This window comes from Malania oleifera, chromosome 9 (assembly GCF_029873635.1).
Source record: "Malania oleifera isolate guangnan ecotype guangnan chromosome 9, ASM2987363v1, whole genome shotgun sequence".
NCBI classification, from domain to species: Eukaryota; Viridiplantae; Streptophyta; class Magnoliopsida; order Santalales; family Ximeniaceae; genus Malania; species Malania oleifera.
The window spans coordinates 18,253,346-18,270,363 of record NC_080425.1 but is presented as its reverse complement, the minus strand read 5'-3'; the positions used below and the strand labels follow the sequence as shown (position 1 = coordinate 18,270,363).

Below are 17,018 nucleotides of genomic sequence, written 5' to 3'. Positions count from 1 at the left end.
GTGAATGTAGGCAAAATTGTCGAAACACGTAAATATTGTCTTGTGCGTGCGTCTGATTATTTTATTTGGCGTGTACTTGTCTCTATCTTATTTCTCACAAGTTTTGTGTTATGAGAATTTTCGTGTGTTTGTTTATTCCCCTTTCATAGGCGTGTCTTGATGGTTTCAAAAAAGGTAAAGAGGTATTTCAGACCTCATCTATATCAGCTCTGAGAGGGGATTTATCTAACAAGATCTCTCATTTGGAGGTCTTATTAGACATTCATAAATCGCACTTTGATTTTCCTTTTTATTTTTCAATTTGTGTTATTTTTTATTTATTTATTTTGTTTATTTGTTTGTTTGTTTATTTATTTATTTGTTTATTTTAAAAGAATTAATTAAAGACCATCAAATTCAATTTAAGGATAATGAATAATTAATTAGGTACCATTCGTAAAATAGATGTATAGGGGGTGCTAGTACATTCGATTCACATAACTGAACTCCTAATCTCGATTCTGGTAATGCAGACTAAGATTATTGATTTTTTGACTTAGGAATAGTCTAAAGACCAATTAAAGAGTAGTAAATAGGTGTTATAACCACACTAAGGTAAATAGTATATTAATAACGACTCCATTCAAATTTCAATATCTATTATAACTCGCCAATCTTATTTTGGTACGTTGCGGCGTGCCTAAGGACTTCTGTAAACCAACATTGTATTATTTTATATAATATTGTTATATATATATATATAACAGCTAGCTGTTATGTTCTATACTTGTGTCGTACCACTCAAACATGGTTGGGCCTTCGGACAGACGCGGCACAATAGCATGCAGCTCCTGCCGCAGCCGTTACAGGTGCCGCCCGACGCCCGAACACTCCGTTGCTTAATATGCATGACCTCCATCCACTACACTTTAAGATAAAGGACAGTGCATCAGCAGGGGGCAGTACCGCTTGGGAAATGCTTGTAAGCCCGAATTTCTTTCTAGTTGTTCTTCCATTTCTGTTGGGGGAAGGAAGCAAGCGCTTCTTTGCGGCGTGAGTTACGAGCACAAGGCGAACATGAAGGAGTTGTTGATTAAACATTTTCGTTTTCCTGCGGATTCAATTCGCGTTCTTGCAGGTACCTGTTAGTTCTACTTGTTTACTTTCTACGGATTGATGTTTGCTTCGAATTTGCATTATAGTGCCCTAAATTCAGAGAAATTTGTTTTAACAATGCTATCGATTGGATTCTTCGTTCTGGAATTTGGGAAAATGAAATGGGTAAATAAGTGGAAATGGACTTGATTTTTGGAAGAATCGGAATGCCCCATTCTGGTTCGGCAATTATTTGGTTTGCGCTGCTATGATAATTTTGTGCTGGAATGGACCTAGAAAGCTGTAATTAGAATTTTAAAATATAAATCACTTGTCGTTTGGAAAAGTGTGGCATTTTCGAACCCCGTTTGGGGAATTCATTCCCCCTCTTAGGGCAAAAACCAATCTTGAATGTCATGTGGGCTTCTCATTCTGATTAATTACCTATTGGTACAAAGTTAATAAACTATTTGCAATAGAATGGTTTCCTTATTCCCTCATATTGTGATTACACATAGTCCATGAGAAGAAGAACAGGGCTATATCTTCCACGGATCGTACTTCATGCATAAAATGATGCACAATTTGATAAATTTTAAATGTTGCCAGACCAAAGAACAGAATCCAAAACTGGCTGAAGACTTTGTTTGACTGTGATTGATTAGAATTTCAATTGGAGTTTGATCCAGTTAATTAGAGTAGCATGAAAGGCAATATGATTGCCATATGCAGAAGAAAAAAATCTAAAACCTTTGGGAGTTGGTCTTCTCTTCAATTTTATGAAAGCTTTGATATATTTCTACATGCAAATTAATTAATACTTTGACTTGAACATGGATTGACCTGCAGTGTATTCTAACCCAATGAATCACACATAATGCAACTTCATACTAATATAAAATGCTTAGTAACTACTGTCAGTTTATGTTCATGAGTAGAAGGCCACGCTACTATTTTTCTTCCCTAAATTTTAAACTCAGTTTGTACTTTGGTAAGAGTCAAGTATTCTAATTAATTTAGGACAACTAGATGGACATTGTGTCCTCACACAAAGTTTATAAAGTTAAACAAGAAAAGTGTGCAAAGTATTACAATGGTTGCAGCAGCTGAAGTTTGTGGAGATGAATAAACTCCAATGTGATTAGAAACTGAAAATAATTTGTCTAGATTTTTGAATCCAAATCTTCTATCCCATTGGACAATTTTATATGCACCACTCTGTGTCCAATTGATTTTGATTGGCTCCTGTCTCCTTGTTTATAGACATTTCAAAAAGGAAAAAAGTAAACGCCTAAGATATATAGACTCATAAAAATCAAAATAAAAAGGGTATAGAATACAAGTACAGTAATGAAATTTATGATCAATTATCTGAAGATTATCGGACATTTTTTTTCCTAATGAAAGTTGTTGTAGATAAATCCTAGTACGCATATTTATGAAAGTTATTCTAGATAAAACTTAGTACGCATATTGGTATTTATGTTTTCTTGAAATATTTTGTCCATGTAAACACTTAAATATTTGACCTCAGAGATGCCGGTGGTTAGGGAGTAAATTTGCTGACATCATAAATTTTAGGAATTTTGTGGACAATTACAACAAATGACATTCTTGGTTACATCAGAACTTACTCTACCTAAAATCTTAAACTTAATAATTGTATGATGAAGGCAAAGCCTGTATTTGGATTAAACCCAACAATGCAGGCATCTCAGAATCAAAATTTGCTAAATTTGATTATGTAAAAAGTATCATTAAATAAGAAAACTGAAGAGATAAAAGTTAAAAAAATAAAATTATCAAATAATTAGTTGGATTAGCAATAAGATCAACACTTGTCAATTACATTTTATAATGATGTTGGAAGGGTGTCCAGGTTCATCGAATAAAGCTCAATCTGAAAGTACTCTGTCGATGTGAAGTGTCAAGTCATTATAATCATATACTTCAGTATCCTTTACCCATGATTCCCATGAACTGTAAAGCAAAGAAAAGCGAAGAAAACCATTACAAATCATTGCATGGTAAAACAAATTATTTCTTCAAATTTTTTAATTCTTAAAAAAAAATCCCAAATAATTCAATAAATGTTAATTGGAATAACTGTTTCTTAAAAGGTCAATTTTTATTATTTGTTTAAATAGCTAGAACTATTTGAAGGAGGAATACTTTGTAAATCAAACCTTAAGGAAATGACTTGATTTTATTGATGCATTAATTGGTACTTGGCGCCAAAATCAAAACAAATTCCAGAAGAGATGGACCAAGACAAAAAGCAAACATGGAAAGGTCTTTGCGTTGGCTTTGATAAGTCAACACCTACCATTGCTCCTCCAATCAAGCCGTGAATCACTCCACCGGTCAAGCCTCCATTATCTCCTTGAATCTTGGCTGAGATTACTCTGAATTCACTATGTATAGCTCCCACATCCATCATTGACTATGTATAAAAAGTCATGTATAGCAATGTATTATCAAGTGGAAAATATACAAATTAATAATTTCTTCAGGGTTGTGGAGGACTGCAAGCCTGGAGATTCGTTGGTGTTCTACTTGACTGGACACGGGCTGAGGCAAACTGATTTTAATTATGATGAGCTTGACGGTTTTGATGAAACTCTTTGTCCTTCTGATATTAAGGCTCAAGGAATGATCTTAGATAATTATATAAATGATACCATTGTTCGGCCTCTTGTAAAGGATGTCACACTGCATGCGATTATCGATGCTTGTCGTAGTGGAGCTGCTCTTGATCTTGACTACATTTACAACAAAGAGAAGTAAGTTATTATAAATCCAGAGCATCTTATTTTCCTTGCTGCCCAATAAAAAGGAAAAAAAAAAAAACACAGTAGGTTCATCAATTATCGATCTGTTGTTTTCTACACTCCTGTAAGCTTGTAAATAGATGAAACAGAGTTGTGCTTTATTAGCCTAAAATTAATATTGTGTTATATTAATGTCATATCATAGTTGAAAATTTTGTATAGATGTGAAAAAATTGATGGTCAGTATGTTTAATTCTAAATGTTGCCCCATAGGGCTTTTAACTGTAAATGGTATCAACTAATTTAATTTCTATTATTGCCAAATGCCTCAGTACAGATTTACATTATTTTTATTTCATAACTAAAGCATATTTGCCTTTTTGTTGATTTCAACAGGAAAGAGTGGGACAATAATAGGCATCCATTATGTCCTATTAATAAAAGTACAAATGGTGGACTAGCCATTTGTTTCCGTGTCTGTAGAGATGATCAAACAGCTGCAGAGACCACTGTAAGAAATGCAACGTGTCTGACATCCTTGAGTTTATTCTCCTACATCTTTTATTTCCTCTGCTGCTGCAAAATTACTATTTAATTAAAGAAAAAATATTAATCTTGCTGAATATCATGGTAAAGAATTAAGATACAGCTATATATCCCTTTAAATTATATACAATACAAGCCAAGGATGAAGGCAAGAGACGGCGTGGAACATGATAGAGAATAAGAAAGCATTCTACTGTTGCATCTTCTTTTCATACCACTCCCTCTTTTGACCGTTACGAATCCATATGTACTAATATAAAATAGTGGTTTAAAGAGTTTTTTAGCATCCATAAAGATCCACTAACATTTATTAATTTGAGTTGAATAAATTCCCAAACCTTTGTTATAGGATTTTTGAATGTTTATCTGATTTTGAGCAACATAATACCTTTTCCATTATTATTATTTTTAAACAAAAGAAGCTGTAGTGGTGGGAAATTTTAGGTTTTGGCCTCCTTGAATCGTTCAAGGATGGGTAACAATTGTTTTTTGACCTTGAACCAACTTAGACTTTGTGTTGTAGAAGAGTTTCTGTAAGGTAGTGTCATGCATGTGTCAAAGAAAAAACTTGGACACATAATAGTTCAAAGAATAATCGGCAATGAAAATTTTTTTGACCTTGAACTGACCAAGCCATTTTGTAGTACAAGAGCTTCTATGTGGGAATTGTATCTATGTCGTTCCATAAAAAATTCATCTAATGCTTTAAAAATATGTCACAGAATAGACGTGTGTGTTCTTCTCTAATGCATTACAGTCTTAGACATCTAAAAGTCTTTTTCACCGTGCCTTTGACACAATGAAACATTGTAATATGACTTCTATTTTCAGATTTTTGGCTTATATTTTTAAGATTTCCCATGTCTCTGTATTGTGTAATTCTGTAGCCATGCTTCACATTGCAATCATACCTCATTGTTTCAACTCTAATTTTGGATATATGCTGCTTTCATTAACCAGAATCGTTTATGTTTATACGCCATTAAATAACATTCTATGATGTATTACCCTCTTCTTAACATATGCAGGCTTTCTCAAAAAATTCCATTACTGGTGCCCTAACAAGTAGTTTTATTAAAACATGTAAAGAAAATCCCGGTGTGACATATGGAGATCTACTAAATATGATACAAGAAGCCATTGATAAGGCCGACGAGGGGGATACCTCAAATCTAGGTTTCTAAAAAGGTTGCTCAAACAAACATTGACACAGGTATGCTATTTCTCTATATCTAGATGTCAATATTGATTAGTCGGCTATATATTCTTCAATCTTCTCTGATTGCTGCCTGTGTTTTTTTTTTTTTTTTGGTTGTTGGTTTTTGGTTCTGGGTAGGGAATTGGTGCATGTCAGTACTTATGTACGTGCAAAAAAGATGCATATGCACCCACTTATCGAAAGAATGCACACTAAAATAAACTTAGCTTGATCATATGGTCAAAATTGATTCACATCAATGCAGGATTTGAACTAGATTATGTATGAAAGGAATCATTTTTAGTGTGCATTCATTTGATAGGTGGGTCCGTATGCATCTATTTGATCATATGTGTTAATGTATATAACACTTTGCCCACATCAAGTTCATAAACAAACCTTTCCCTTAGAATAGACTATAAATAGGATACCCCTCTTGTATATAAATCACACCATTCAATACAATTCTCTTCTCTTGTACTCTCTCTCTCTCTCTCTCTCTCTCTCTCTCTCTCTCTCTCTCTCTCTCTCTCTCTCTATATGGTATTGGAGCCACTATTTCTTTTTTAGTGCTCCTTGACTTATCAAGAGTTGAGTATGCTCTGTGATTGCTACTTCAAGTGGATCTTTCACATCAGAAATACTTTTTGTGCAACCTTGGTATATCAAGAGTTGAGTATGCTTTGTGATTGCAACTATTATTAGTTGATCCTTCACATAAGAAAAACTTCTTGTATATCCTCTCCATACTTGTCTAGTTGCCTCTAGTTGCTGCCTGCCTTCAGCTACCGCCACCGCCACCGCCTCCGACCGCTCGTCTCCGGTCACTACTTGTCTTCGGTCATCGCCTCCGACCGGCTGTTTTTGGTCACCGCTCATCTCCGGTTACTGCCTTTGACCGCCCCTGTCTGATCACCGCCTCTGATCACAGCTGCCTGTTTCCAGCCGCCACAGCCCTCCTCCGGCCACCGTTGTCACCTCAGCACGCTATGGAGCATCTTGAGGCTTCAAAACCCATTTCCATCATTATGGAAGGCCCCAATTACACTGTATGAGCTCAGGCTATGTCTAGCTTTCTCAAGGGCAGAAAACTTTGGCAATATGTCACTGGCAATATCATCGAATCGGAGAAAATTGATGGTGAAGCCAATATCAAATACATATTGTCTTGAAAAGTGGGATAGCAAAAATCACCAGATCATCACTTGGATTCGCAACACGTGCAACACAGCCCTCCTCCGGCCACCGTCCTTACCTTAGCACACTATGGAGCATACTGAGGCTTCAAAATCCATTGCCATCATTATGGAAGGCCCCAATTACATTGTATGGGCTCAGGCTATGTCCAGCTTTCTCAAGGGCAGAAAGCTTTGGCGATATGTCACTGGCGATATCATTGAACCGAAGAAAATTGATGGTGAAGCCAACATCAAATACATAGACTGTCTTGAGGAGTGGGATAGCAAAAACCACCCAATCATCACTTGGATTTGCAACACGTCCATACACTCCATTAGTCTCCATTTTGGGAGATTCAAAAATGCTAAATCACTTTGGGACTTTCTGGAGAAATGTTATACCACCATAGATTTGTCTCATCAATATTAACTTCTGGGCACCCTACACCGCATGCAACAACAAGCTATGCAATCCATCAATAATTTCCTATCTGAGATGCACTATGTTTGGGATCAACTTGCTTCCTCAGAACTAGAATTTACAGATGCCACTAATGTTGAAAAGTTTTCCAACTATCGGGATTGACAACACTTGGTTCTTTTTCTAATGGCTCTCACTAATGACTTCGAGCATGTTCGTGCGTCTCTCCTTCATCATAGTCTCTTACCTACTTTGGATCAAGCTGTCACTAAACTTCTCTCGGAGGAAACTTGCATTGCCTCTTGCAAGGCGGCCCCTATAGATGCTGTCTTCGCCACTTCCAAGGGACCTCACCCAAACAACAACAAAGGGCCTCCATCTGGATCTTCAAAGAAATTCTACTGCAATTATTGCAAGAAATTGGGACACATTCTCTTGAAATGTTCGGTTTGAGTTTGCCATTTTTGTCGGAAACAAGCCCCTGGTCATCTTCAACGTGATTTTTTCCAAAACCTCAACAGGAATTCCCAACAATACTCGTCTCGCGGTACTCCTTCCAGATTCGCCGCCACTACTGCTGAATGTTCATCCTCCGCTACTTCCATTGAAATGCTTTCTGCTTCTGAAATAGAGCAAATTGTCCAACGAGTCCTTGCTCATTCTAGTAATCCATCCTCAAAAGCTATGTCAGTCACATCAGGTAATTCATCTTGGTTCTTTGACTCTGCATGTTGTAATCACATGACACTTGATTCCACCCTATTTTCCACCAAACATCTTGCTAGCCGTACTCTAGCCATTCAAACTGCTAATGGTTCTCCCATGAACGTGAGCCATATCGAAAAAATTTCAACATTAAACACTTCTTTTCCTGATACTTATTATATTCCTAAACTCACTCTCAATCTTATATCTATCAGTCAATTATGTGATTTCAGTCTAACTGTTATTTTTTTCCGCTTTTGGTTGTTGCGTGCAGGATCCATATACGAGACAAACTCTTGGGATAGGCTGTAAGGTTTGACGACTCTTTGAGCTCATTAATCTTCACATTCCATCTCGTTGCTCCTCATTAGTTTAGACGGTAGCTCTAGTATCATCCATACCATCCATCAGTTTTTGGCATTCTCGCCTTGGTCATGCGTCTGTTGGTCGCCTCCAAACTTTAGTATCTAGTGGAAATTTGGGACTTGTTAATAAAGAACAATTTGATTGTCTTCCTTGTCAACTTGCAAAACAATCAGCATTGCCATTTTACAAAAGTGACACTTTTTCTTCTTCACCATTTGACTTAATTCACTCTGATGTTTGTGGCCCATCTCCCACTGCTACTATGGGAGGCTCTCGATATTTTGTCATTTCTATTGATGATTATCCCCATTACACCTGGATATTTCTTATGCATAACCAATCTGAATTACCCCAATTATACTTTCATTTTGCTACCATGGTCAAAACACAATTTTCTTGCAATATCAAAGTATTTCGTGCAGACAATGTGGCTGAATACACAGACTCTCAAGTCCTTAATTTTATTCGCCAACATGGCTTTCTTTCTCAGTGTTCATGTCTTGGCACCTCTTAACAAAATGGGCGTGCTGAGCGCAAACACCGAGACATTCTCAATATTGTTCATGCTCTTCTCATATCTGGTTTGTGTCCTAAATGTTTTTGTGGTGAAGTTGCTCTTACAACTGTTTACACCAAGAACCGTGTGCCGTGTCCCATCACTGGGAATCAATCACCCTTTGAGCGTCTCTCTATGGTTGCCTTCCCGACTATAACACTCTTAAGGTATTTGGTTGTACATGTTTTGTTCTCCTTCACCCTCATGAGCGTACCAAATTGGAACCTAGATTCCGCTTATGTTGTTTCTTGGGACACAGTGTTGAACATAAAGGCTACAAATGTTGGGATCCTCACTCCAAACGTCTCAGAGTGTCATGTCATGTTGTTTTCTGGGAACACAAGATGTTTGCCTCCATATCAAAATTTCAACTGTCGCACGATAACACCTCTCAACTCTTCAATGATCTCTCCATAGATCTTTTTCTCAATACTCCTGAGAGAAGCTCTTCTTTGAATCAACTTCCTCAGGAATACATCCACCTAACATGTCTCCAGATACTCCACGTGAGTCATCTACCTTGCCTACTTCTAAGCAACTTGTCTCTACTGATGGATTTGCTCCAATGGCTCCTGATCTGCCTCCTCCACCTAAGTCATCCACTTTGCCTACTTCTGTGCAACTTGTCTCTACTAATGGATCCGCTCCAATAGCTTCTAATCTCCCTCCTTGATGAAGTGAACAGGTAAAAACTCCTTCTGTTCATCTTCGTGACTTTGTTTTGTCCACTACTTTTACTCAGCATGAACCTCAGTCTTATTGTGAAGCTAGTTCTAACAACCCTCTTTTTTGCAGAAAACAATGGATAAGGGACTGCAGGCACTAGAAAAAACTCACATTTGGGATCTCGTGGACCTACCAACTAACAAACATGCTCTGGGATGCAAGTGGGTTTACAAAATCAAAACTCACTCTGATGGGTCCATTGAGCGGTACAAAGCTCACTTGGTAGCAAAAGGTTTACCCAAGAGTATGGGATCAACTATGAGGAGGCTTTTGCTCCGGTTGCTCTTCTCGCTTTAGTCGGCAACTTAATTGCAGTTGCTGCCATTTGTCGTTAGGGTCTATTTCAGATGGATGGAAGAATGCCTTTCTTCACGGTGACCTCACTGAAGAAGTGTATGTTTCCTCTTGGTTCTCATCATCTTCCACATCAAGTCTACAAACTTTGTCGCGCTTTGTATGGTCTCAAGCAAGCTCCTCGAGCTTGGTTTTCCAAGTTTAGTACCGTTGTTGGAGATTTTGGATTCACTTCCAACCCGCATGATTCCGCCCTTTTCATCCACAAATTAGACCAAGGGACTATACTTCTCCTCTTTGTTAACGATATGATCATCACTGGCGATGACACATCCAGAATTTCGGCTCTCAAGACCCATCTTAGCCAACATGTCGAGATGAAAAATCTTGGGAAGCTCAGTTACTTTTGGGACTTGAGATCACTTCTAACTCCGAAGGATATTATCTTTCTCAAGCCAAGTATGCTTCAGATCTTCTTACTCGAGCAGGACTCACAGATAGTAAAGACATGCACCACTCCTCTCGAGCTCAACTAAAAATTCACTCCTATGGATGGTACACCTTTAGATGACCCCACCCTATTTCGCCAGTTGGTTGGGAGTCTTGTTTATCTTACAGTGACTCACCCGGTCATCTCTTATGCCGTCCATATTGTCAGTCAATTTCTCTGTGCTCCTCACACACCCCACTATGCCGCAGTACTTCACATTCTCAGGTACATCAAGGGGATCCTATTTCTTGGTCTCCATTTCTCTGCCCACTCTTCACTTGAGTTTCATGCCTACTTAGATGCAGATTGGGCAGGTGACCCCACTGATCGTAAATCCACCACTGGCTATTGCTTCTTCATTGGCAACTCTCTTATTTCTTGGCACAGCAAGAAGCAAACAGTCGTTGCCCGTTCAAGCACAGAAGTGGAGTATCGTGCTCTTGCTGATACAACTCAGAAACTTCTTTGGCTTCGCTGGTTACTTGAAGACATGGGCGTCACTCATTCTACTCCTATTATCATTAGCTGTGATAATCAAAGTGCTATTCAGATTGCTCACAATTATGTATTCCATGAATGCACAAAACACATTGAGATTGATTGTCATTTTGTGCGTCATCATCTCACCCGTGGCACCATTGGACTACTATCAGTTTTTTTTGCCAATCAAGCTGCAGATATCTTCACTAAGACGCATCCTCTTGGACGCCTTCAGAATTTATTTTCCAAACTCAAATTGGTCTCCATTTTGCCACCTTGAGTTTGAGGGGCCTGTTAATGTATATAACACTTGTCCCACGTCGAGTTCATAAACAAACCTTTCCCTTAGAATAGACTATAAATAGGATACTCCTGTTGTATATAAATCACACCATTCAATACAATTCTCTTCTCTCTCTCTCTCTTAATAATATGGTCAAAATACTTGATTCATATCATTGCAGAGTTTGAACTAGATTATGTACGAAGAAAGGAATCATTTTTATTTTATGTTGCATTTTGAGAAGTTGTGTACATGAAAAGTGTTCAGTTTGCATCAACTTTTCAAGAGCTTAGAGTTTTATTTGTTTTATTAAGTATACTTTTCATATGATTTGGGGATTATGTCAATCAAAATTTTTGCTGTGTATTGATGAAATTGAGTTTGTGCATGGACGCGTGCAGGATACTCAGCTCTCATCCTCAATGAAGTTTGACATTTATAACACTGTATTCAAGTTGTAATTTTATGCTACACTCTGGAATTTCTTTTTCCCAAATTAATGATTGCAACCATATTAGATTACCATTTAGTATTATTTTTTAACAATCATAAAAGTTGATTGCTAATGTAATAGAATTCTGCTTAATGCATCTTATATTTGTCACTGAAATAAAAGATCAAAATATGCATCACAGGCATTTGACTCTTGCCCCTTTTATCATTTTTATCATTCTGGATTTAGAAGTAAGGTCATTACAAACATAATTTCTTTTTTAACACTATGAAAAGATTCAGGTTTGGTTGAGGTGGAGCGAGTTATAAAAGTCAGGAAAAAAATTTCCCTTCCCTGCCCAAAATTTACCTCAAACCATTAAAATCTCCTCAACTACTGTCTAGTTCTATTTAAAAATGGTTATCCAACAATATTAGAGATTTTTTTTAATGCCAATTGCATTTCAAATAATACTATATCCCAATGTTGGTTGTATACTTACATTGGGAGGTGGATCTATGCGCTAAATATTTGTTTCAGTGTGCTATGTAGTTTAAATTTATTGCTTTAAAAAAGACATGTGAATAAATTGAGTGGTTAAAAAATCTTTTGACATTTTTTCACCTGAGGGCACTAACTAGTTCCACCAATTTCTATACATTGTAATAGTCAATTTGCGATAGCTCAAGCATATAATGTGTATAATGGTGAAAATATGCATACAGTTTTGTTTATAAAATTATGAGACAAAGATGGTATAATTTTGGAAAAGTTTTGAAAATCAAAATAACTTATCTAATGAAAGACTATCTAGAAAGTTAGTAAAAGATACTTTATTCAACCCAATTATATGTGTCACTCGTAATGGTAACTCAATTTATATGAATGGAGATTTCATGAATTAGGTTTATTGATAACAATAAATTATGAGCGGCCAATGGAAGCACTATACTAAGAGCATTTAGCTCAGTTTTTCCTCCCTATGATGTAACTAATTCTTAGTACATTAAAATGAAACTAAACAATGAGCTTTTGATAGATCTATACCCTTAGTGAGTGGCATGCTTATTTGCAAAGTACACTAATGAAAGCTAACTATATGAGCGTGAAGGTGAGGTTGTCGTTTATGGGGCTTCAACAAATCTCCAAAACCACTCGTAAACTATTGAGGCAGGGGGCATGAATGGGAAGATGTGCTAACCCAAGAACTCAAACTCAATAAACAAATTATAGTGTGAGTAGATTGTATAGTTGGTTTGCAAAAAGGAACTTATGTTCAAAATTTTGTATTTATCTATATTTTACAAATTCTAGCGTCTAACACATGGTATGGATTTAAGTCTAAAAGACATTATGCTAATGCCTTCTAAGTTATTGAAAGTACTCTCTTACATTATTTTATATTTCTTCTTTAATTTCAATCAGGTGGAGAACTACTTGTCTTTATGTGCACAATCTTCAAATTGAAGTGTAGCATGGTTGTGCGACATTGGAAGGATAGGTGAAGTTTTTCATACTTACATATTTTCCCCAACTAGAGTTAGTATTCTCTATTGTTGGGTTAGAATGTAAACTTTGAGCAAGCCCGCATCACATGTATGTTTCTTTGCCCTCCTGTAACCCACACGAGTGGGTCTTTGGGTCCATTTATTGCGAGTAAAAATTTTTCAATTTTTTCCAACTCAAATTTTTGTATATATATTTGTGTGTGTGTGTGTGTGATTTAATTATTAGTCTTTTCAAATTAGATTACTAAATTAATTTAATTGCTAATTCTTAGCTAAATGTTACATAGGTGTGCTCTAGTTTCTTTTCAATGCACTCAGCACTTTCCTCCTTTCTCAATGGCTTAAAATTTCATCCCTATATACTCTCAAGTTGGTTGGGTACTATTTATATTCCCTATCTAAATGTGTAGCATACCAATGAAGTTATGGCTAAGGTTATCTTGAAGGCCGAGTGATGGAGTACCTTCAATACTGATAAGCGGTGAATCTCGATTTTAGGAGAACAAATCTTGCTATGCTTCAATCAACTTTCCATTTCAATTATTTTAGTAAACTATTCCCAGTTTTATTTTTCAGTTCTATTTCATTGTAATTATCACCTGTGCTCATTATAATCAAATAAAGTATCTTCTATCAATCATTTCATCATGTGTACAAATAAGGGTTCTTTTATCATTTATAAGGCTTCTATATCCAAATCAATTAATAATACCTTAGCAACATGTTTGCTCAATTATAAATCTCCAGTCTCATTTCCTTTTTGCCTTCACGACTGCATTGGGAGCATGAATGTCAAACTTCCAATTTGAATTTGGTTAGATTTGGACAAATGTCAATTCATTTTTATATACATTTGATCAAAATCCAATACAAATCCAAGGGCTCCCTAAATATAAGGTCACTGTTTTGGTTTTGTGTTTTCCTCAATCCCTTCCAATACAAATCCAAATCCAAATCCAAGGGCTCGCAAAATATAGGGTCACTATTTTGGTTTTGTGTTCCCCTCATCCCCTTCATATTGCTTCTTCCTAACCTATATATATCTTCTTCTTCTATACCAATTTTTGTTGAACTGTTTCTTTCTCGCTTGGTGCTTTCACTACGAAAAAATTGGTTTTTAATGACAAAAGTATTAGTAACGGTTTGATATTTGTCACTAAAAATGCCTTACTAGTGACGGTTTATTACTAGTGTAGGTATTAGTAACAGTTTCCAAAACAGTCACTAATAAAGCACTTTTAGTAACGAATATCAAATCGTCACTAATACTTTCGTCACTAAAAGTCAATTTTCCCGCTTAAACTATCGCGGGAAATCACTTTTCGCGTGGAAACTATCCCGAAAAAATATTAACGACATTTTTTGGGGTATTAGTGACGAATTCAAAGCGTCACTAAATCACACTTATTAGTGACGGTTAAACAACTGTCACTAATAGTATTACAGTAGTCATGGTTCCATAAGCCATTACAAATAATGCATATTGACTGTAAAAAAGTCAACAATATTAGTGATGGTTCTTAAAAATTGTCACTAATAATGCATTATCAGTAATAATTCTTTCAAAACCATCACTAATAGTCTTATATTAGTAACGATTCATATAACCATCACTAATGATAGGTTTGTTGACTGAGAAAAGTCAACAATATTAGTGACGATTTATTAGAACCGTTACTAATATCTTATTATTAGTGACGAATTTACTAAACCATGAGTAATAATGTTTCTATTTTAAAAATGTAAATTTTTTTATTTAACTATAGTAGTGATGGTTTAGAGAAACCATCACTAATAGTCTGTTATTAGTGACGATTTATGGGAACCGTCACTAATATGCTGGCATTAGTAATGGTTTGTGAAACCGTGACTAATAATTTGTTTGTTGACCTGGAAAAGTCAACTATAGCAGTGACGGTTTATGAGAACCGTTAGTAATAGCCTACTATTGGCCTAACTGGACTTTTCAATTTTGTTTTGATGATAACAAAGTAAAGGATGCTTTAATATGTGATGTTGAGTGATTTGATTTAGGTAAAATGGCATTCACAGTTGATAAACTAAAGTTCAATGTCAATCTAGTAGAAACTCCTCAGAATATTGAGGTCAATGAAAGACAAATGAAGAGGATAAAGGCCAAACAATTCTTAAAGTCAAAAGTAAACCTCGAGAGGCTGATGGAGGCTAAAGAACTTAGTGTTTAAGGAAACTATGATCAGAAGAATTGTTCTAAGTATTTCAAAGCCACATACTATCTAGATACAAGTGAAGCTTTTATAAATCAAAACAAACTAAGAAACATATTTTTGAAAGACCTTAAAATATGTCTTTGATTAAAAGGTCTCAAAGGAAGAAAATTTTCAAAGTAAAAAAAAAAGAAAATACTGAAAGCTAGGCGACTGCCCTATGTAGGCAGGTGACTGCCACAATTTAAAAGAAATAATTTAGGAGGCAGTAGGGTTTCACGCAACTGCCTGAGCACTAACAGGCACCTGGGTGGTCAAGCCAGACGACTGCCAACCTTCAGGGTTTTCAAAATTGTTCTTTGGAAAAATTTTGAATTTCAAAATTAATTCAATAATTTAATTAAATAAGGAAATTATTCTTTGGAAAAAGTTTGAATTTCAAAATTAATTCAATAATTTAATTAAATGAGGAAATTGTTCCTTGGAAAATTTTTGAATTTCAAAATTAATTCAATAATTTAATGCTACCTAATTAAATGAGAAAATTATTTTTTTTGAAAAATTTTGAATTTCAAAATTAATTTAATAATTTAATGCTACCTAATTAAATGAGGAAATTGTTCTTTGCAAAAGTCTATAAAAACCGCTTTGGGTAATGAAAATCCAGAGGGACAATAGACAAGCAATATAAGCCTAAAAGATCAAACAATCAATACGTTGAAATTCTTCCTGCGCTAAAATTCTCCTCACATCATTTTGCTGGAGAAAAATTCTACGTTTTTGGCGGATTGAAAAATCAAAAGCTTGGTTCAGAATTGCATTCAAATTTTGTAAAGAACCATTGGTGACTTCTAGGTTTTTGAAGTACGATTTAGAACTAAATTTGTACAACCTACTCTGAATTGTGAGAGTGTTTTTTGTATGCGGAATTTATCTTGTACTCTTGTAGATTGTAACAATTCCAGGTTTGTTGGATTGTTGGCTAGGCGAGGGGATATCGCTTAGAGAGGTGTTGCTCTAGCCTAATTAAAGGAGTGACCAAACGAGGGTATATCGTTTGGAGAGGCGGGCTCTAGCCTATTAAAAGAGTGTGTAAAGGTTTTTGTTCCTCCCGGAAGAAACAAGGTATAGTGAACTCCTTAGGTGGTTTACCTAAGGGGAGGATGTAGGTTGGGTATAAGCCGAACTTCGTAAAAGTGGTGGTGTCACTCTTTTTTTTCCTTACTCTCTTTTAATTCAGCAACGATATAACCTGCATTGATGGTTTAATACTTTGAATCATAAAAGTAATACGTATTGGAAATTAAGTAAACCTAAATCCTAATTGGTTCTTGAGCTTGCAGAAACCGAAAGGGAGTACGTTGGTTAATCAATCTTTTGCGGAAATAGAAAAAAAGTATGTTGATTGGTTAACATCCAAAACTTATTAGCTGAAGGTTTAATTAAGTTTTGATATTGAAAAAGTGTTTGGATGTCATTGTAATGTTCAGATTCAAAAGCTAACAATAGGAGTTATATATTCATATACAGGGACTCTAAATATTCCAATTGATTTTTGTTGTGTGGTTGTTGTATAGTAAATTAATTGATTGTATTTGTTGATTGTGGATTGATTAGAGGAAATAGGAGTTTGTGTGAATTGCCTCATTAACAAAAATACAAGTAATCCTTAAGAGATTTAGAAAAGGGACAAGAGTTGTAAAAAAGGATCAATGAAATCTTAAATAACCCAATTCACCCCCCTCTTTGGACTACACCTTAGGTTTTAACTATTAGCGACGAATTTGTTAAATCGTCACTAAT

At 35.7% G+C, this 17,018-nt stretch overlaps 1 protein-coding gene across 7 annotated transcripts; it reads left to right on the top strand.

The window, feature by feature from the left end:
* The first annotated feature begins 757 nt into the window (after positions 1–757).
* Positions 758–13,265, top strand: LOC131164774 (metacaspase-1-like). Of its 7 annotated transcripts, none has more exons than XR_009139340.1 (5): positions 761–1,117; positions 3,588–3,857; positions 4,242–4,356; positions 5,420–5,604; positions 11,490–11,726. XR_009139340.1 is itself a non-coding variant. In XM_058122214.1 (5 exons), the coding sequence occupies exons 2-4, from the start codon at positions 3,520–3,522 to the stop codon at positions 5,573–5,575; spliced, it is 609 nt and encodes a 202-aa protein (XP_057978197.1). In that variant the 5' UTR covers positions 781–1,117; positions 3,331–3,519; the 3' UTR covers positions 5,576–5,604; positions 12,947–13,265. The 7 variants fall into 7 exon arrangements, 2 of the variants coding, with proteins under 2 accessions (XP_057978197.1, XP_057978196.1); XR_009139342.1 differs by lacking the exon at positions 11,490–11,726 and adding an exon at positions 12,947–13,265 and having other exon boundaries at positions 763–1,117; XR_009139341.1 differs by having other exon boundaries at positions 781–1,117; positions 3,778–3,857.
* The last annotated feature ends 3,753 nt before the right edge of the window (positions 13,266–17,018 follow it).

What these genes read in the sequence shown, in the direction of transcription:
- LOC131164774 (XM_058122214.1), top strand. Translation starts at nt 3,520, where the DNA reads ATGTATAAAAAGTCATGTATAGCAATGTATTATCAAGTGGAAAATATA. An exon ending in TACATTTACAACAAAGAGAA is followed by an intron (nt 3,858 to 4,241) that starts GTAAGTTATTAT and finishes TGATTTCAACAG; the next exon opens with GAAAGAGTGGGACAATAATA. An exon ending in AAACAGCTGCAGAGACCACT is followed by an intron (nt 4,357 to 5,419) that starts GTAAGAAATGCA and finishes TAACATATGCAG; the next exon opens with GCTTTCTCAAAAAATTCCAT.